The 20765-nt window shown below is 41.7% G+C and overlaps 1 protein-coding gene across 2 annotated transcripts; it reads right to left on the reverse strand.

The window, feature by feature from the left end:
• Positions 1 to 10272: 10272 nt before the first annotated feature.
• On the reverse strand, positions 10273 to 18396 carry tbx3a (T-box transcription factor 3a). 2 transcript variants are annotated; one of them, XM_079288995.1, is made up of 7 exons: positions 17690 to 18396; positions 16390 to 16657; positions 15710 to 15856; positions 14751 to 14827; positions 14046 to 14203; positions 12896 to 13539; positions 10273 to 11932 (listed from the first exon to the last, which is right to left on the reverse strand). In XM_079288995.1, exons 1-7 carry the CDS (start codon positions 18079 to 18081, stop codon positions 11507 to 11509), a joined length of 2112 nt encoding a protein of 703 aa, XP_079145121.1. In that variant the 5' UTR covers positions 18082 to 18396; the 3' UTR covers positions 10273 to 11506. The 2 variants fall into 2 exon arrangements, with proteins under 2 accessions (XP_079145121.1, XP_079145120.1); XM_079288994.1 differs by having other exon boundaries at positions 16375 to 16657.
• Between the last annotated feature and the right edge of the window lie 2369 nt (positions 18397 to 20765).

Below are 20765 nucleotides of genomic sequence, written 5' to 3' on the forward strand. Positions count from 1 at the left end.
ATACTGGGTTTAGCGGAACAGCGGTTTCATGATTCATTATCCATGTTTACAGAAATACAAAATGACAGTAATATAACAGAAATATGTCAACTCTTAACTGGGTCAGGAGTGATCTACCACGAGTTTATATTTTGGAATATCGTGGAATAAAGCTGTTATCATTAATACGCTTCTAGCACATCTGGATCTAGTTCGTCGTGACATATTGGTGAGTCGGTGAAACGAAGCTCACGTATGTGAGGCTGTATTATACCGCATATCATGTCCTCTGCTGCCCTCTAGTGATACTTTTAATTAAATCACCAATAACACGATGGGTCCCATCAAATATGTTCACTATTAGTACAACAATTAACAAATGCATGGATTTTCATACATAAATGACAGTTGACTTGATATTTCATATGCATATTTTACTTCAGCTGTTTAGTGAGTTTAGAGTTTTGAGACTTCGTTGCAAAAATGGTTTGAAGTGTTGATGCTGATACATGGTGTTGTATTTGTGCACTAGGTTATGTTTATGCTGCAGAAGTGCTGATTATATTACAGACTAGTAATGTATATTTTATTGTATTTAATTACATGTTTTATGTATCTGTTTTAAGTTCATGTGATCTTTTGTTTAGTTGACATCATTGTATATTTGTCCCTGTGTGCCCCAGGAATGTTGGCTAATATCGAATGGCAATCCAAATAAATGAATAAAAAAGTACAAAGGCATGCAGATGTTGTGAAGTGGCTGGAGGTGTAACTAAATCCTCAAGCGTGATGGGTAATTCACTGCATTAATCCAACATATCATGCAATCAAAGAAGACACCACCATGCTCCGATGGTATAGCCAAAGCGAAAAGAATACCACCATCCCTCGGAGCGAAAACATACACAGACACGCTGACACTGACTGCAGCACAGACGCAGACAGCCAGCCACCTACCAAGCTGAGGTAGTAAGCATGGGAATCATGTGGTGTGGTCTGCTCCAGCCGTGGCCACATTCACAGACCCCGGGGGCCTGCGGGCCATCACGTCTCACTTCAGTGAGGTCAAAGCTCCTTCAACTCTGACATGTTCGAAATGCACAAATTATGGCTCTGTCAAATCCAGAAATTATGAATTCGGTATTTCCTTTACCTCATTTGAGCCTTTGGTATGTCCATGAACAGCCCTGAATCCCAGACGGTTACTTTCAGCTTCATAAAAGTGATGAAACACACTGAAGATAAAAGCCAAGCGCTGCTTAACTTTGGGAAGAATAAAATCAGAAATCTTACGCTGAGGGGGAAACTAACCTGCCACCATAAAATACGACACTGTGTTGTATGATATTTAAAAAATGCATGTCATAGTTTCATGTGTCTTTAATGTCCCTTACAGGTGATTTAGTTTGTAACCAGGTTACACTGAAGACACATAACACCCGAGAGGGCAGAACGCTGAGGGGGAATATCACCACAAGAGGCAGTATTGCAACTGAAAGGAAGCAGCTGCCATTCAACCTCAGAGAAGAAGAAATTCAAAATGCAGTACACAAGATGGAAACCAACAACTTCCCAAGAAACCTGCTTCCTTGAGCAGAGGTCTGGAGTGGAAAACCCTGTTCCCTCTAAAGTAAGACGTACAAATACACACCAGGCAACAATCCAGAGTCTGTTCTGTGGTAGTACACATCGACTGATACTTTGGGGCAAGGTAGAGTTGATCAGGTATCGTCAGCAAAACATCACACACAGTTTGCTTCCTATTCAGAAAATATGACAGAGGTTTGGACTTAAAAATATTTATTCATTCAGTTTGTACGAGCTCATCTCCACTTTCAGACGCAAGAACTGCAAACACGTACTGAGACGATTTGGCTTTCTTTTAATCAGGAGTTGTTCTGGTTTGTGTTGAATGTAATCAGTTTGACATGTTTACTGAGATTTGTTGGCTGTTAAATCATGATATTTATCTTTATAGGAACTGTTGTGACTTATTTGATTCAGCAGGTGGTGTTTCCTGTAGTAGGAGGAGCTATTGGTCAGAAAAATAGTTTGGAGCCTGTTTTGAGTCTATGGACTGTGTCATGCTGATCGAGGCAAGCCGGAGTTGTCACATGCAGTGAACACAGACTTTAAAGGGTAAAGCCAAGAGTTGTTGTTTTTTGAAAGACTACAGTCAATTCACCGCCTGACCAACCATACACTGCTGCAGGTAGTCTGTTGGAAAATATCACATCGGTTGAACACAGATAACAGAATCAGTATTTACTTGAAACCAACATTAAATTCATGTAATAATGCTAATGAGCATTTCCTGATTTCCTGAGTCCATTCCGACCAAATGAGGCTTAAAGTGTTCACAAGGGCCATCTTCTAGTCAACAGAACTTGAGTGTATACTTGTGAAGACTGAGACAGAGTGTGAGGTGACAATAGTTGACACTTCATCTCTTCCTGTCATGGGGTGAGACTGGTGGTTCTCAAACCCACCAAAGCACTCCTGGGCAGATGATGAGACAATGGGCCCCTGGGCACGGACGTGCAAAGGCCCCCACTACCTCTCCTGCATAGGAGCAAGAAACACAGATGTTAGTTGTTAGCCTCTTTTTGTTGTTTTGTGCCTCTTTTTTTAAGTTGGTTTGTGTCTCTCAGAGGTTCTATGTCTGTTTGTGGTCTGTTGTCATTTTGCATCTCCCTGTAGTCATTTTGCATCTCTTTGCGGCCATTTTGAGAGTCTTTGTGGTCATTTTCGTCTCTTTGTTGTCGTTTTGAGTCCTTATTTATACATCCAGCAACACAGAAATATTATCATTTTATTTGGTGTCGTTTTTTGTTGCCACCTGGGAAATTTAACATTCACGATCTTTTAGCTCTGTTTTTGGTCTTTAACAACTCCTAAGGGATATATTATCAATGTGAGCGATTGCTACAAGCAGCCATGGGATTGATTCTTAAAAATATCGACAATAGTCGTTTTTAAAAGGTAATCTATGTCGACAACTGTATGTCTCTTTGGCTTTGATTACTGAGTGTTACGGTTCTGCTCTTTCCATTCCGCATCCATGATAGTTGAAGAGATTTGTAGACCAAGCGGTAATGGTGCGTGTAAGGATGATTTTTCTTTCAAGGGGATGATCAGAAACCTCTTCCTGGTCATGCCGAGCAAAAGTTTGGCCCGTCATGTTTGATGACTAATGGGCCACTGTGCCTCCATGGATGTTTGGATTTGGCTCCTCGTTTGTCAGGGCTTTGCACGTACACATAACCAGTGAGTGTGCGAGTCCAGGATTGTCTCTCAAGAGTCACTGCACTACTAGACAGAAGAGTCCCTATAGAGGGCTCCACCTGTGTGGAGTGTTACTCCGCATACGTTTTGATTTTGCTGCTTGAAGAGGATGTGGACTGTTACCATGCCCTCGACTTTGTGCTGTTCGTGGATGATGGATGTGTACAAAGCAACCAGAAAGCTCTTTGATGAAAAAGGGGAACCTGGAAAAGTGCTGTCGAGTTACAAAGAGGGTGGCTGTGGTGCGACCAAAGCTGCTGTCATATATCCCAACTCAAAAGAAATGTGTTCGCGTGCGTGTGGGTGGATTGCTGCAAGAAGGTCATCATGTGTGAATGCATTTATATATATTACAATTTCTGCATTTCCACAAATATGCTTTAAATAAAAGCACACGCATGTGACTTGAATTCACTAGCGTGCTGGTGCGCGAGTCCGTCTGTGTTTGTGGTGAGCCTTCCTTCTAATCTGCCAGCCAGTGGTTGTGTATGAAGTGCTGCTGATGGTGGAGACTATTAGGTCCGTGAAGAGAAAGATGGCTGTCTTCTCCTATTCCCCACAGCTCATTTAAACTTCCAGCTGATGGTAGAGATTAAACGTCCTCTCTTAGAAGGAGGGATCCTGCGGCTAGACTTGGGCTGCTATTTAAGAAACTTGAATGAGTGAAGAGCATGTAAAGAACCCATTTAGTAGAAGACAGCGGAGAAGCAGTGGGTTTGCATGTGCAAACAATGCATCATGACTCACACGATATACCACACATGTGGCCTGCTTTTCTTACACATCTGGTTATCTGTTAGGGTTTGCAAATGTCAGGTACGCTATATACTACATTTTTGAAAAGGTTATTGAAATGAATAAGGAGAATTTGGCATTCAGAGCATGTCTTTGGTTCAGCGTCTGAGCTGCGATTGCCTGGACACAGCAGCTGCCAACACGTAGACGGTTCAGCCGTTGGTTAGCAGCGAATGTGCTAACAGTGCTGACAGAGCTAACAGTGTTAATCTGAGGGCAAGGGTCAAGAGGGCGCTATCGGCGGCATACAGCGTGTGAGCGCAGTGCAGAGCGACAGCGATTAGCGAGCCGGTTGGACACGAACACACAGGGGCTGATCTGCATGCGTGTCCGGTCCGGCTACCAAAAGAAACCACAGAGAAACTCAGATTACAAAACACACGGAGGGAGACTTTATTTTTCATATTATTTTTGAACAATTTCTTTAATTTTGTCATTTTATTGGAAGAATTCGAGAAAGACCCTCTTAATGTGATAACTGGCTGTTCTGGTATAAGGTGCTTTGATCATCGGTTCTCTGTAAATGAAGAAAAGACTTCAATTGAACAATTCAAATATTCATTTCATGTAATTATAAGTCTTATTGTCTTGTGTTATTGCCTGTATGTTTTGTTACACCGTCTCATTTTGGTAATATGTCAGATTGCACTAATTAAAAACAAACAAATATACAAAAAAACATAAATGACATCCATACAACCGGTATATTAATCAGTAAGATTCATTTCTCTCTATCAAAATCAACATATCAAAAATGACAGTACAGTGATCAGAGAACGTCTTGGAGTTTAGAAAGCTCTCCTAATTACGTAACAATAAATCCTCTCATAATCAACATACTTCATGCTTTTGGTCGCTATGAGTTTGTTCAGATTTGATACATTTACATGCAGCATTGAAATAAAGCTTGAATTTCTTCAGTGTCTGTTTCTCTGTTCACATACCGATGCGTATGCATGTTTTTTTTTTTTACATTTTATAACTTTCAGAAAGACATGGCCATTTTGTATATTCACATTAAGTGGTCGTATTGCTTTGTGAAGACAAGCTGCCTATATTCATTCTTCGGCTTTTGCTGCATTCTTCAATGTTTCTGAAGCAGTACTTCTTTAGTGACTTGTTAATTACAGTTTTTCATACATTATATGTCCTGCAAAAACCATGCATATCCAAATTTGGTGATTTTTATTTATTTTTTCTGGTAACTGAATAACTGTGTTCTTCATTTTGAATCTAAATGAACTTTGATTGCTGGAAAATGCAACATCAGCAAACTAAAAACAGGGCTGTATTTCTAAGCAGCACATAGCGCGCTACATACTTATGATCTTATAGAATATGATGCATTGCTGTAGATTGAACTACAGCAGTAAAAAGCTAAATACATGAATTCACCAGTAGTGTGAATCTAAATGTAATTTACAATAGTAAAACACTGACGGGGATCGTTTTACTGCACAATGTGTACTTTTACTTCTCACACTTAAAATACATTTTTCCGATCGTATTTATCATACATAGGCCTACAGCCTTTTTAAGGTTTTGAATAGAGGAGTTATACTGCTTTAGTTGAATTTTCACAGTGTGGTATTAGTACTTTTACTTGAGTACTTTAGGGATCTGACTCCCTCCTCCACCACTGACGGTAAATAAGCAAGACTAACTTGGATCGAACACTGAGGGATGATTATTCCAAGAAAAGATGGCGTGAATCCGCCAAAGAGAGCTGCACGAAACCCATGAAGTGCCCTCGTGAAAGGCTCAAAGCAGAAGCCATTGAGCCGAAGCGGATCCGTGGACACACCACAGACCAATAATTCTGCATCTAATTCCAATTTAGATGTTTTTTTGACATGGCGCAGCTGCTGGTTTTGTCAAAGACAAGACACTGTTCCCACTACATTTTGTAATGTGATGTGAACAGCAGATTCAACAGCAGATTCTTGCGCTATCATGTCCTTCAGCAAGCCATAACACACCTCGACAGCTCCGGGGTTGGGCTTTATGATTGAGTCCAATTACCGGTCGAGCCGACAGCACCAGAAATAGAGAATTTCATTGACTGATAGGTAGACATGTCGGTGAGCTGCAAATGCCTCAGAACAATGTAACTTTATCCTCAGAAGTGCTATCCTGAGCTGCACATTCTCACCACACAGAAGTATGGTTTCCTCCTCCTGGGCTTGTTTCTGTAAAGCACAGTTTCATTCCACACCGCCTTTGAAACCCTTAAGCCTCATTGTCACCTTTCTGTTTGATGTTTTAGTCCTGACCTTCTCCTTTTTCTTCCTCAGGCGACACCTTGCATAACATATCGCCACGAACACATCCTGTATATCTGAGATGCTTCAGTTGTAGTTTTGCATATTAGATGTTTATTTTCCACTTTTTCATGTTTTGCGCATTCCAGAAATCCAACGCATCTCTGAATTTGTAAATAATCGTTACACGATAGTTAAACTATGTACTGACACTTTTCAAATTCAGTGAAATCAAAGTTCAGAGACATTGACAACAATCAGAATAATACGAATCAGATTATTACAAAATAGTTATTTAACAGAAATTGATTACATTAAAACAGCAGCAGAATTGTTTACTTAATTTGATGTCAGTAAATGGGTTTGCACACGAGATTTGTTTTTCATAATAATAAAACCTTTGCTGTTTATTATAGAATATCTTGAGATTGGCATGCATGCATGCAATACTCATTAGTGAGTTTGATGTCGTCATTGTATTATTTTCTATAACATCAACTCTTACTAAGCGTCTATCAATTACATGTGTATATAAATGTACATTGGAACACGACCAACAACTTGTTTCTGTAGTAATGTTCTTTGGACGCTAGAGTGCGCTGTCACTTCAGATAAGAGTGAGCTGCCGTGGCACTAAAAGGAATTCACATTACCTTCAACCAACAGACAAAGCACTCTGAATAGAAAATCCATCGATGATTACATATAAATGAAACCTCTGTCTGGTGATTATCACCTGCAAGATTTTTGTTCATCATGATATCGCAGGAAAAGTGACCCATTTCCTTTGTTCCCCCTGTGTGCATGCATTCGATTGCTGGTTTTGGACTATTTCTTTGCCACAGCCCAATCAAAGGACCCCTCACTGCATCCTATGCTGATTGTTTACAGCACACCATCATCATCTCAGAAAATGTTCACTGGGACCAATTCAAATACTCTGTGGGATGAGAGCACATCAAATTCTGTCGGCCATTTTTCTAAATTCAAATAACTGCTTTCAGTCACTTTCAATGATGGGCACATGAATGCATGTGCAAGGTGGTTTTTAATGTGTTCTAGATAATCTAGCGGCAATATCATAAACATGCCCTTTCTTGCTGGCCAACAGACGGATTATGTTGAGAACAATACGTTGCTGACAGACTGCTGTTGCTCTTAACGCGACACCGACTGCAGAGTATTTCATTCATATAATGAAAACCTTAATACTGTAATTGCCATCAAACAATGGAAACATTTAAAAGCTAAGCTTTTGTTCTCAGTCTTAGCCAGCAGTTACACTGTTCCTTTGTTATGTCGGTTCATAAGAGATTCACTCACTCTTCAACTGCTTTGAATAAAACCTTTGCTTCAGGCACTTACCTTCAGTTTACCACCTTTCTTTCTTGATAGGGGTTTACTGTTGGTGCAGTTGAAAACTTTTATAGTACAAATTCATCATACTGAGTATTACAAATTGTTACAATAACTGTCTGGTAAAAGTTACTGTAAATGGAGAACCTCAAGCTGAGACACAATGAAGAGATCTGATGTCAGCTCTGATATCAAAAACTGATCAATTTATGGCAAAAATCAATATGTTCCTTTACAATATCAAAAGCAAAGAGCTCTCTCCCATTCCAACGTATACAGACACACCTACGACCCCGTATGTAATTCATGATCCACTCGGCAGCATCTGAAATCAGAGATCCTGTTGAAACACATTCTTGGAATGCAACTTGATGATGCAGAACACATCTATGAACAAGATGCACATTTTACCACGAGACATTAGTCGGCTTCACTCAATCAAACATCCTGCGTGTACACAAAATAGTTATTTAGGAAGAGACTTATAAAAGATCGTCACGTCTGCTCTCTTCTACAAAGGTTGGAGATGGAGTTAATAACTTAATCAGGGTTTTTGACTACAGGGCTGGGTAAAGCCAATACAAGTTGTGTCCATGTTAAAAAAATGTATAAACACTTTTGAAATTTGATTTAGATTTTAAACAGGGGGTTTATAATTTGGGGTTTATTCTCAAAGTTAGATCTTTTTTTGGGTCCTTTTTTAAGCGTCATATTGCCATTCTTTCTTTCCTCCTCATGTGTTTGATTATATTTGTTTATGTATTTAACCAATGATTTGAATATCTGCAGCGTCCTATTTTTGATACAAAACACTGAATCCTTTTGGAGAACCAGTGACCCTGCATTTGGACACGAGTATTTGTGGAGGGTGAAATACCCTTTATTTCCACAATTTCGAAATTATAGATTTATTAAATCACCAGAGTTGATCAATTGTCATGATAAAGAAATGTAATGATCCCTTTCAAAAAAAATCTCGTCAGCCAATAAGTGGACCAGTCACATTGAGGACCGTGCAGTTTAGAAGAGAAACGTTGCAGTTCTTCCAGTAGTCCATGGCTTACTGCCGCTAGATGGCGCTACGGGCCCGTGATGTGAGTGAAAGCAACCTGTTGGTCCAACATTAAAAATCGAACCTCTTGAGTAAAGGCCAACGCTGAGACACTTTCTTCTAGCAACAAGCAGACACACTTGCCATAAATCGAGGCTTTTGACGCTGGACTTTTTGAAGTTCAATATCGTATTTAGTTGGACACAGCTGGACGGTGAACAGGGTCAAAACTGTGAAGCAGCAAATATTCAACAAACTATCTGAAATCAACAAGCGCAGGCCAAATAAACACAAGGTGCGCAGATCAAACTAAAGGCCTTCAGGTTGACCTTTTAACAGTGTATGGTTGCCACAACTAAAAGGCATTCAATGGACATGTTTGGCACACACTGAAGGCTATTTGGTTTTCAATGACTGAATAAGTCTCGTCTTTCAACTAATTGAATTTCCTTATGCCATAACTTCTAATATCTGTGTGATCAGGCACAGGGATGTTGACCAGCCACACTCATTTGACTTAATACGTTTAGAGACTCAAGTTGTATGGAACAGATTATATATATTTTTTTCCACCTCACATTAAACGAATTTGCAATTTGCAGTGTGACCAGGTTAGCTCGCCTTTATCACTGACCTCTCAGCGAGTTCTCACCCTGGATCTGACCTGTTGTAGCCGCTTGGGGGCGTCATGTCTTGGTTTGATTACAGACGCATTGTCGCCTTCCGTGCAATAAAAGGGAAGATATGCTCATCGGGGGCGCCAGGTGAGCAATAAGACAGACCAATTGAGACGGCTTGTGTCACGTTCGCACCCATCCACCAGCGCCAGGCTCGCTACACATTAACCAGACAATATACAAATAAAGATATGGTGTTGATAAACTCATGACACGAGGTGCAATAGAGTGGGTCATCAAGGGATTTCATAGTCTCTCACTCCGGCCCAAAGCAACGCGTCGATGCATCAGAATTGTCAGATTCATTTGAGTCCTCTCGTGCTGTCACACTGCAAAAGATTTAACCCCGCATGACTGACGCATGCAGGGACTGAGGGGCGGTTTTGGTTGAGCTCAAATTGCAATTCGCCATACAACGATACATGTACTGTAACTGAAATGCCCTGCAAGGAGACCATTACAATACACTAAATGATAGCGCTTGTCCAGGTAGGAATCCCAGGTATGGTCTCTTGAGAGGGTCTTTGCTTCTTATCTTATCTTTTTTGAACATCTGGACTTTTTGAACATGGAGTAAGCGGGCCTCCCAAAACCGAGTGGAAACATGGTGACAGAAAAAAATAATGTTGGACAAGATGTCTCGCACAGTGTCAGCCTTTATCAGCTGATTTTACATTTGCAAAGGTGACCATTTGTGTAATTCTCATCTGTGACGGTTTAAAGCGAGGCACACACATCAAGGGCATTTCAATATTTTATTGAAACTTTCAAGAACACGATGTCGATGTTGTAAACTAGACATAACTCTAATACAACATAACCCATTGAGAAACACAAAAGAAACCTTCATATTTTCGATTATGCGGCACTTGTACGATCAGGTTCGCAAAGTATTTTAATAACAGAAAAAATAGTCCACGTTTATCACACTTCAACGACGCTTCTTTTGCTCTTCTCAAGAAAAGAATAGATATATTTTTTTCCCAAGCCATTGGTGCAGTGCGTTGTCGCTTTTCAATCCGTTTTAAAACAGTAGCACTTCACACACGGGGACAACAAATGAAAATACAATGGCACATTAGTGTGAATAACTACCTCAATGGATATTTGGGGAGGAGTAAAGTCCATATTTTAAGGGGTATAAATGCAGATGGAAACAAAGGGATAATAGCCCACAAACTATCTTTACACAGGTATATCGACAATAAATTAAGCACAGATCCCTAGAAACAAACTACTCCGTTGTATTTACACGCAATAACAATATGAAATAATTCCATAAATATTTTATATATTCCTATGTACACCTTTTTAATCAATGCTACCTTTTATTTTTCATATTTAAATTTCTGCTTCCCTTTGCCTGTTGGACATTTGGGCTAAATTCCGCATGCTTGGGCCATAGCTTATCCCGGAGCACCAGTCATAGGCCAGTTCTGATTTTAAAAAACGGAATGAAGAAAAATAAATTGTATTGAAATTGGTTTCCTCCATTAAGAAAAAAAAATGAAGCAAAAAGACTGTGTTAATTATATTCAAAACCTTTCCATTTTTCGTGTTAAAATAACATTCATTAGGGTTTTAGGGGGCATGCACCATTTGGCCAATCAATCAATTAATAGTGTACAACAAAATACAGCAGTCTTTATAAGGTAGGTTAAACGGTAGTGAATTCAAATAAGTAATCAATTCAGAGTGCATATTAAAACACATTTCTCTTCGTGTACAATAAGTTCAGAGACGACACAGCAGCAACTTCTCCAAAATCTGCAAGTCACACCCATGCCAACTTTTCAGTTTCAATACTTGTACGGTATTCAAATGACAAGATAAACGTGTTGTTTAATTTAACAAAAAACAAAAGAAGAAAAAATGTACAAATCAGATGCGTATTAACCAAAGTGCATTTCGGAAACTAAAACGTCCAACAGTTCGTGTTTTTTTTTACCGTTTTTTTTTTTTGAAACCTGCATGAATCTACGAGAGTGTCCTCCTACTGTTAATGTTTTCATCACCGTCAACACTTTTTCACCTTTCATGACAACAATGAGACGAGAAGCAGGCGGTGTATTTAAAAACAGAAAAAGAGAAAAGAAAAGAACCTATGGGGACCCGCTCCTCGGCCTGTCCTGATTCGAGTCGAGCCCGCTGACCAGCCGCTGGATGCTCTGCAGCTCGTTGGCGGCGTCTTTCTCCGTGCAAGTTTTTGGGGACATGGTGGACGAGTGACTGGTCACCTCCGATGTGGAATCCAGGGTGACACCAGACACGGGGCTGGCCGGGACAATGCCGTCTCCCTTCAGCTCGATTCCGCTGCCGGCCATGGGGGGCATCGCGGTGGTGAGCAAGGTGCTGTCCGGTACCGTCATGGGGAGGGAGTAAGGGTTGTACCTGAGTCGGGGGCGCACTGCGTTCAGGAACGGGTGCCGGTGCACCGCGGAGGAGGCAGCGGAGGAGGCTGCCGCTGCAGCGGCCATGTACGTGTACGGATAGGGGAACAAACTGCCAAACGGAGACATGGCGAGGCCCTGTGGAGAAACGGAGAAGCATGAGTGTGAGCAACAACAACATACTTCTGTGTACTATAACAGCACAACATTTAGGCTACCAAAAGCAAAATAAAGATAGGCCTATACATACAAAACACGAGAGGAAATGTAGGATGATACACTTATGTTCCCAGCCTGTTGCACCTGCTTGTTCTGGATTAATGTCGTGGAACAAATGCGTGAAAATGGTGATTTAAAGTGACCTGCTTTACTTTCGCTGTCCTCAAGGTTGGTTTCGTGTTGTTGTTGGCTTGTTGCACTGCTAATCACGCTGTCTGACACTTGGCTTAAGAACGGTGCAACTTGATTTAGTCTATACATCTGTATGTTTTCAATGCCTCCATTCACACAGGCTTTCACAGATGCAGTCACAACTAAATATTGTGCTGCAACGCTTCAACACCGAGCATGTAAACAGCTTTGGCGCTCAAGAATTTGAAATGCAAATGCAAAGCAATCCTATTGTCTGTTGCTGCAATCAAGCAACAAGAGGTGCAACTGAAACACTTTCACATGGAAAAAGGCAACTTTGTTGTCTCTTGTGTTTCTCGAAGGCATTTTAATACTCGCCATGTGTCTCAAAAACCGACTAATGAGATCAGGCATAGAGGATTGCCTAACACTTCTAGTTGTTGCAATGTTATATCTCATAACAATGCCAAGAGACAACTGAAAGGTGGATTGCTAATAGATTAGTCAGCTGTTGCAGTTGCGTAACTTTACTTTGAACATTAGCCCATTTGGTCAGCAAAACAAAAATGAACACACCTACACGTAGTTTCTCGTTATCTTTCTCACAGTTATGATCAGAAACACATACATGAACTCGATGACGAAGGCAATAAAGATATTTAAATATCTGGCACATGGGCCAGCAGTCTGCTGTACATTACAACATGTGCTTCACTCGAGTAGGCCGAGGCCCAGGAAAACAGGTTTTACCTGTGATGCCAAGACGTGTTGCTGCAGATGAAAGGGAAGGCCTGGCGCTCCCGTCAAGCTTTGCGAAGGTGATGCCATGCCGGCCGTGTCCATGGTGCTAACCCCTCCTGTGGACACGGCTGCCAATAGTGGCCCCATGCCCGCGGCCATGTTTGAGAACGCACCCCCCATGTTGAACTGACTGGGGTGCAAGAGAAACGGATGCGCGCTCCCAAGGTGATTGAAAAACTGTTGTCCCGTGAGGCCTGTTGGAAATCCAAAATTAGGAAAGTGTCCGTGGCCTATGTGCGGGCTGTCAGTCTGAACTGTCAAAGGCATGAAACTGTCTTTGCTTATTGACCTGCACTCGTCCGTTTTGGGTTGTTCCAGACTCGGGCTCTTGAGGTCTTCTCCGGAGCGGGTGGTGCTGGAGATGACGGTGATGGGGCTCTGTCGTGAGTCTGCCTGGCTTTTCTCAGTCCTAGGACCGCCGTCGCGGGTCCTGCTGCTGGAGTCATTGTTGCTAAAGGGGTGCCCCTTAGCTGGGCTCGCCTCGTGATCCTTCCCGTCTTTGGTAGTCGTGGAAATCTTGCTGGAGTCTGGACCATCTTTGATGTGTCCATCTTTGCTCTCATCGTCGCTCTCCTCATCGCTGTCACAGAAATCTGCCAAAAATAGGACGAGTGGAATAAGAATCAGTTGCCTTTCTGCACATTGGTGAATCATTAAAAAAAAACACTGTTACTCCCGTTACCAGCCATATTGTATCTGCTCCCACAGGTGGAATAAGTAATGGACCCGGAATATTTCAATTTGTACTATATATCTTGGTGATCGATATGGAAGTCCCCATTGTTTCCAGTTATATTTGGCAAAGTATATGCTACATGGCATTAGTTTCTATAATTTAGTTTATCATGTATTTCTTTGCAGATTCACTGAAAATGATTTCTGGCATGTTGCTCGACAGATAATCGTCTCATCAATGTTTTACTGTTACATCTCAATAAGCCAGTCAATGCAGACTGCCTTATTTGGGCTGGGCATTCCTAAAGTTGACTCTTCTTTAACACATTACCTTGTAAAAATGCTTGCCACAATAGAAATTTTACGACTTTACACACGACTTGTGATCGGAGCTGTGACTGGCTTGTGGGGTCTGTCAGCTCACCTTTCATGTGTGGGGGGCCCGCGGTAGACACGGCAGGGGACGAGGCCTGGCCGAAGCACTTAATGGAAGCCTGCTCTCCAGAGGAGTCGTCTGAAGCCCCGTTCTCCTTTTTTTGCTGCTCCTCGTATGAACGCATGGATTGCAGAGCCAGCTGTTTCCTGTGCACAAGTACCCAGGTTACTATATCACATCTCTCGGGTCAGAAACGATATCGGCAGCACGATGAGATGGTGTGGAAGCTTGTTTAAACTGAACACCTTAGATAATGAAGCTCCTGGCTGTGTGACTGCGTGCACGAGATCCTTCACAGTGCCATTGATGTAACTTAGGGAATGTATCTATCAATCGTGTCTCTTCACTCTTCCCATTTTCAATGAAAGCACAATTTGATTTTAAACATCCAACGTTTTGGGATACATTTAAAATTGCCAAAAACAAAAAACTAATTAGCAAGTGAAGTAATGAAAGCAAAGGCATCAAACACAACCCTGCTGCAGTTTATATTACAACCAGTGCTATAAGTATTATAGTGCAATAGCCTATTAAGCTATTTGATTAGAACCTGTAAAGAGCCACACTCCCTGCGGGTTAATGAGGAAGCTTTGACGTGAGCTTAATCCACTGAGATCACTGCCTCCATGTTTAAATCTAAAGACATCTAAAGTGTTTTGGTTATTTTTTTCCTTTGCAATGCACTTTTCTTACCTCTTTTCCCGTCTTCCATTACCCGTGTCACGGAATCCTTTAGCAAATGGATTATGGTCAATTTTCAGCTGGGTTATCTGAAATACATAAAATGATGCGTAAATATTAGCGACTTGAATTTCATTTCCCTATATTCACACTAAATGCGTCTCATTTTACAATTGCAGGCGAAGCCCCAAAGCTGTGGCTTATTTCTAATTTCATTATACCACATGGATATTATTTTTGCTTTTACACATAAAAACTAAATACTAATACTCGTGTGAACACGAGTTTTTCAAATTGGCACGTTTTTCCATGAGTGAAACATGCGGATTTTTTTTTGTATTGAAAATTTTTACTACCACAGTACTTCCGGCAGTGTTACCACTGCGCATTAGGAGGGGAGGGGAGAGGGATGGGGTGCCATGGCTTCCCAACAATATCAAAGAGTTGAGGAGATGATTTTCATTATTTTTATGTCTCACAAAATGTCACCACGCAGCACAGTCTGACACAACCAAAATGCGCCCCTTTCTTTCTTTTTCTCCAATCAACCGCACAGTGTTGCCCCTCTTCTTTTCTCATTTCTCAACCCCCAACCCTTTTAGTTTTATTCACGCAAACACGCACACGCACGCAGAGAGAGAGAGAGAGAGAGTGAGAGAGAGCGCGCGTCTGGGTCTATGCCAAATCCTTTCCACGTGATTAAATAAAAGGAAGAACTGTAACATTCCTCCGAAGTATTGCCTTCCAACCACAGGCTGGTGAATATGGCACTTATACCCGCAACATCACCCCCGCACTATGATACTCCACTCCCACGGGCTCAAGCAGATATGACGTCTTTCATATTTTATGACAACAAAATGGTGCAGAGCATGAAAGACATGGGAGGAAAGCGCGTCTGACACACAGGCTGCATTTCAGTAAACATGCAGGTACAACCGTAAGCCTATATGAGCAATAATTGTGCTTACCTTGTCATTTTGATAAGCAGTCACGGCAATGAAATCTGTTTCAGGAAAAACGTAAGTCCTGAAGGTACTGTACGGGAGTTTGAGAATATCGTTGGCCCTCACGATGTGAAATCGAGGCTGATATTTGTGCATCGAGTTAAGTATGGTCTGCAACACACAATCGCAACATAATTGAAGTTACTCCAACATTAGTTTTCCTTGTACAGAATATATCTTCACATTACATTACATCACATTCCAAAAATGCTCTTATTTGAAATCAGAAGTCATATCATTTGGAGGAATTAAATCGTGAAAAAATAGTGTGATTTAGAAATTGCAAATACTATAAAGTATTCTATTAAATAGAAATGATTCATGGTGCAATATGTAATCTTTTTGATAAAGCGGTTAAATATTCATGGGTGTCTTGCATATATCAACTTAATTATTTTTCGCAATTAGTGTAATAATTTTATAAATTAAGACTCTCAAGATAATGATACAGCAATTTTCTTTAAATTTTGTTGTCATTTTGTAATGATGTGCTATCTTGGTCATATCATCCACAAGATAATACACCTTAATTAAACTAATGACTTTCTATGCTTCAAATAACACATAAATACAAATTCAAACATTTTGCGCATAAAAGGGTATGTTGGTAAATAAGAAAATGGACATACATTAGTAGAACTTACAAATCCATGCTTGTCGGATATGTTATTTGTCAGCTTGAGTTTGTGAAAATTGACGACTTTTGACATCCACTGTTCACCAGTAGCCGGACTGTCCGGGTGAATGTACATCCTCTTTGGCATTTCGGGGTCGGCCTTCCCTGCCACCATCCAGCGGGAGTTATGAAATTTGTATCTACAGTCGTCGGCTGCAACAATATCCATCAAGAGAATATATTTGGCCTTTTTGTCCAGACCAGTGCACCTCACTTTGAACGGGGGGAACATCCGCCTGTGACAAAGCAAAACAAATGATAAGCTCTCGTGTCGTGGCAAATATAGAAATATGCTTACAAATATTCAACAATATAACGAGAATATGTATATTGTTATTGACACGATATACGATGTACTATTTAAAAGTGAGTTGCATCCGTTTGATGAGTTTTGTGGTGCAGCCTGTTTTCAATTCATCTGCTTGAGATAAATCAGCCGAAAAAGTGTCCCGCGAGTAAAAAGTCGAGTAAACAAACGTCTTGTTCTTCCACTTTATTTCTGATGAGGAAACGCCAACGCTGTTTGCATTGTGTCTTGATTTTGAATGCCTCTAAAGACCTACAGACACACGGTCTACGGCAGCCATCTTTGTATACTATCACTGTGATGATGCCGATAATAATAATTCAGTCAGAGCTCCACATTTCAGGGGAAGAATCGGTCACTGAGTTTTGACAAAGCGGACTTTAAAATGAACAATAGGATTACAAGCAAGCCAAATGTAGCTACTGTAATTGGAGGCGTTCATGTTCACAATACAGCAGCTACAGGTCCCTTTTTAGTTGACAAAATAATGTTACAGCAACAGCTGATTTGCCACCATTAAATGTTTGTACACATGTTCTTGTATCTACACAGGCTGTGGCAGCTTTGTCTTAGTTTTTCTGTCAAGATACAATTCTTATAAGCACGGATTCTTTTGGGTCATGTTATTGTATTGTAGTGAAAGCACATTATCGTGTAACAATTGTCATATCACACAACAATTGTGAGACAGTCATGCTGCAATCCAAGTTGAATTAATATACATTAGATTAAGGCTTGAGAGCTTTGCATGAAATATGCAGTGGAACTGTAGAGATATACTCCATTTGGCATCTGTATAAATGTCTATAAATCTATTAATTTATCTGTATAAAATAACAAATACCTCCATCGTGAGTTATGAATAAACACAACAGGTGTCAAAGTGTATTTGCACACTCACACACACACACACACACACACACACACACACACACACCAAAAAAAACAAAATCAGTTTCACCTTCCGGATTTTGTGATCACCATCTCGGTGCCTCTCTTGTGGAAGAGTTCCCAAAGCTCCTTGGCTTCCAGGTGAACTTTAGGGTCGTCTTCCACCTCCTCCTCAGGCTCCAGGGTCTTCATGGGCCTGAGGTGGGCGGCCGCAGCCTGGTGCCCCAGCGAAGTGAAGTGGAGCCCGCTCTCCGCGGCTCCCATCAGCTGGTCCATGATCGGCTTTCCCAGGACGCCCGGCAGAGAGAGGGAGCCGCCGTGAGGGAGAGCCAGAGCCGGGAAGAAGTGAGGCTGGTGACCCAGCATTGCACTCATGGCGAATTCCGGACCCCGGTGAGGTAAAAACGGATGATATGCCATACTTGATCCCTGTATGACTGGATCTCTCATCAGGAAGTTCATCCAAGTGCAGGCAACAAACTGTAGACGACTGATTTGATGTGAAACTAGATATATTGTTTTACCAACAGTGAAGCCTGCGTTCAATGAAGACACAATAAAAAAGAGCAAACAATGAATCTGAAGTTGGAAAGCTTTGGAAACTCCTACTTCGGCTCAGGATCTCTATAGTCTTTTGCTGCGTGGTGATCAAAAGTCTGGAGAGAGAAATGTAAAAATGTTGTCCATAATTCTGCAAAAGTGCTGAGAGACCGATTTTCTTCAGAGGTCGACGCGCATCGGACACCTTTCTGTGTCTCGCTGGCTCGCGGACATTAGTCGAATTAAACCAATTTGGGTGAGTCACTTAATTGACTGCGGCGCATTCTTTCTCTTCTGCTGCTGTTTACAATATCGGCATTCCTGTTAAAATGCGTTCCTTCTTATTGGCTTCAGTCCTGCAGCGACGGGCGACGTGTTGAAATATTTCGATAGCGCCGAATAATCCCCCTGCCTTTACTTGCTCCGGACATGCACCCTCGCGCGCGCAAACACACTTTATTCCTCCTCTCTCTTTCACGCACACACACATTTCACGGAAAGACGTGTGCAGAGAAAGCAGTCCGCTGACGGCCAGAGAGAGAGAAAGAGAGGGAGAGAGAGCGCGAGAGGTGGTAAGGTCCCAGCTCCGTGATTTTCCGAGCGCCTCTGTGGCCCATTGGGCTTCATACTGTATGGATGTGTTGCATGTTACGAGCAGCAGCGGTCCGTCTGATTGGCTCTTTGACGCTTTCGGACCAATTGTGTGGCTGCGTGGGCGTGGTTTTTAACAGCTCGGGTGGAGGGGACAGACTTCGGACTTATAAAAAGGTGTTTGGAAACTCAAAAGGGCTTTGCCGTGAAACACCACCCTGCCCCAGTCAGTGTTGTGTGAATATGTCAACGTCGGTGCAGAAGTTGCGCTGTCGTTCGGTCTGTGAGACCCGGCGAAGGAGCGCGAGAGCCCAAGCCGGGGAACTGGCTCGCTTTTGTCGGCGAGATGTTATGTTCCGCTGGGCTGTTGACTTCCTCCTCTGTCCCGCAGCTCAGTGGTATTCTTCTGCTTTGAATATCGCGAGCACAATTTTACTAATTCATAAATATATTCCCTTTATGGTTTATTGTTATTTAACTCGCGGTCTTGTATACGTTTCCAGAGGTTTAGCAGCGCCGGAAAAAACACAGCCGAGCAGCCAGCATTTCCTGCAACATCCTCCTTCGAAATCAGATCAGGAAAATATGAGCGGGTGACGGGATGAGGCGCTCGATGATCATGCATATTCGGTTATGCTGCCGCTCAAACGGTCAATCGTTATTATGATATTTATTGTGGTTTATTTTTCTTTGTTAAACTACATACGGATGTAAAGTTTATTTATTATTTCTGTTATATTGTCAACTTGGATATTAAGACTATTATTTCCTCATTCAACTTTTCTTCTCCAATTTAAGTCCGCTATGAATCTGCGTATTTTAAATAATGTATTTCGCTCCTTTTGATGAAACACCCGGAGCCAATGAAGCCTCTTGGATGCGTGTCAATACGCCTTCATGTGATATTTACATTTTGACTTGAAGTGGTGTTTTAAAAGACTTTATAAGAAGACCCTAATCCCACTTCACACATATGCGCGCACACAAGCAGAACAGCGGAGTCAATGAGGATGCGTTCACTGGTGCTGGTGTTTTATCACTTCTTGTATCAAAACGTCCGTGTTTTGAGTCATACCAATCAATTATGTGGTTAAATATAGCACGCTTTCCCGGCGCAACTGTCTCTGGGAAACAATTCCATTTTAGTCCCTCTCTTGACACTTGCTCAGGTTGCAGCAAAGTGTCATCGACAACACAATTCTCAATTATGTCTGAGCATATCGGCTGAAGCAGAACACAGTTGTCATATTCTATTTTCTTACGCCCATTACAACATTGAAGCCATCGGCATCATTTTAGATGTGAATATTACCTGCTGTGGCTCACTATTGGCAAGGCGTCTCGAGAGATGTGCACGCTCGACAACGCCACGCTAGTTCTCTCTAAACTGCTATTTAACCGCAAATTCACAAGTAAACTAGAGAGCCGTGGCCAGTCAGCCGCCTTGGATAAACATTGACCATCAATTCTCAGTCAATTGTCTGTCTCCATGGATCCAGGCGGGGACCAAAGCGGTGGGGGATCTCAAAGTCCTTGAGAGGGGGACCATGCAGAGCGAAGTGGCGATGGGCCTGACGACGAGCACCGTTCAGTGTTCCAGTCGTCCAAACATATTAATGCAATCTGCAAGGTGGTGAACATTCTATCTATTCTTCTGATATGTTAAACATTAAAAGGCGTGATGCAAGCTACTTGTTGCAGCCTGGTTGTTAGAAGTGTGGAAGCCTTTATCTGGCATTGTTTTGAAGTTCGGAGCTTGTAATGGTCAGTAAATGTCTCGTATTGGGAGCCCCTGACGGCATGAACGTCAACGTCCATTCAGCACTGCTCATGCATGCAAGTATTAGTGAGATGCTTGTTTTGGTGGCTGCAGCATGAGCTTTACCTGTCACAGTGCTCTCTTCATAATAGATTTAGCTAGAATGTGTTGTCTATAGAACACCTATATACATATATTTATATATATATATAGGTGTAAATTGGAGTGGTCTGCATCATATTGCCCAGGGGATATA

Source organism: Melanostigma gelatinosum (genome assembly GCF_949748355.1).
Source record: "Melanostigma gelatinosum genome assembly, chromosome: 18".
Taxonomy (NCBI): domain Eukaryota; kingdom Metazoa; phylum Chordata; class Actinopteri; order Perciformes; family Zoarcidae; genus Melanostigma; species Melanostigma gelatinosum.

Excerpts from the sequence above, each read along its gene's own strand:
- tbx3a (XM_079288994.1), bottom strand. The coding sequence starts at position 18,081 with ATGAACTTCCTGATGAGAGATCCAGTCATACAGGGATCAAGTATGGCA. Across the intron at positions 16,658-17,689 it reads GTGATCACAAAATCCGGAAG|GCGGATGTTCCCCCCGTTCA; the intron begins GTGAAACTGATT and ends GCTTTGTCACAG. Across the intron at positions 13,540-14,045 it reads GGGCCCCCCACACATGAAAG|ATTTCTGTGACAGCGATGAG; the intron begins GTGAGCTGACAG and ends TATTTTTGGCAG.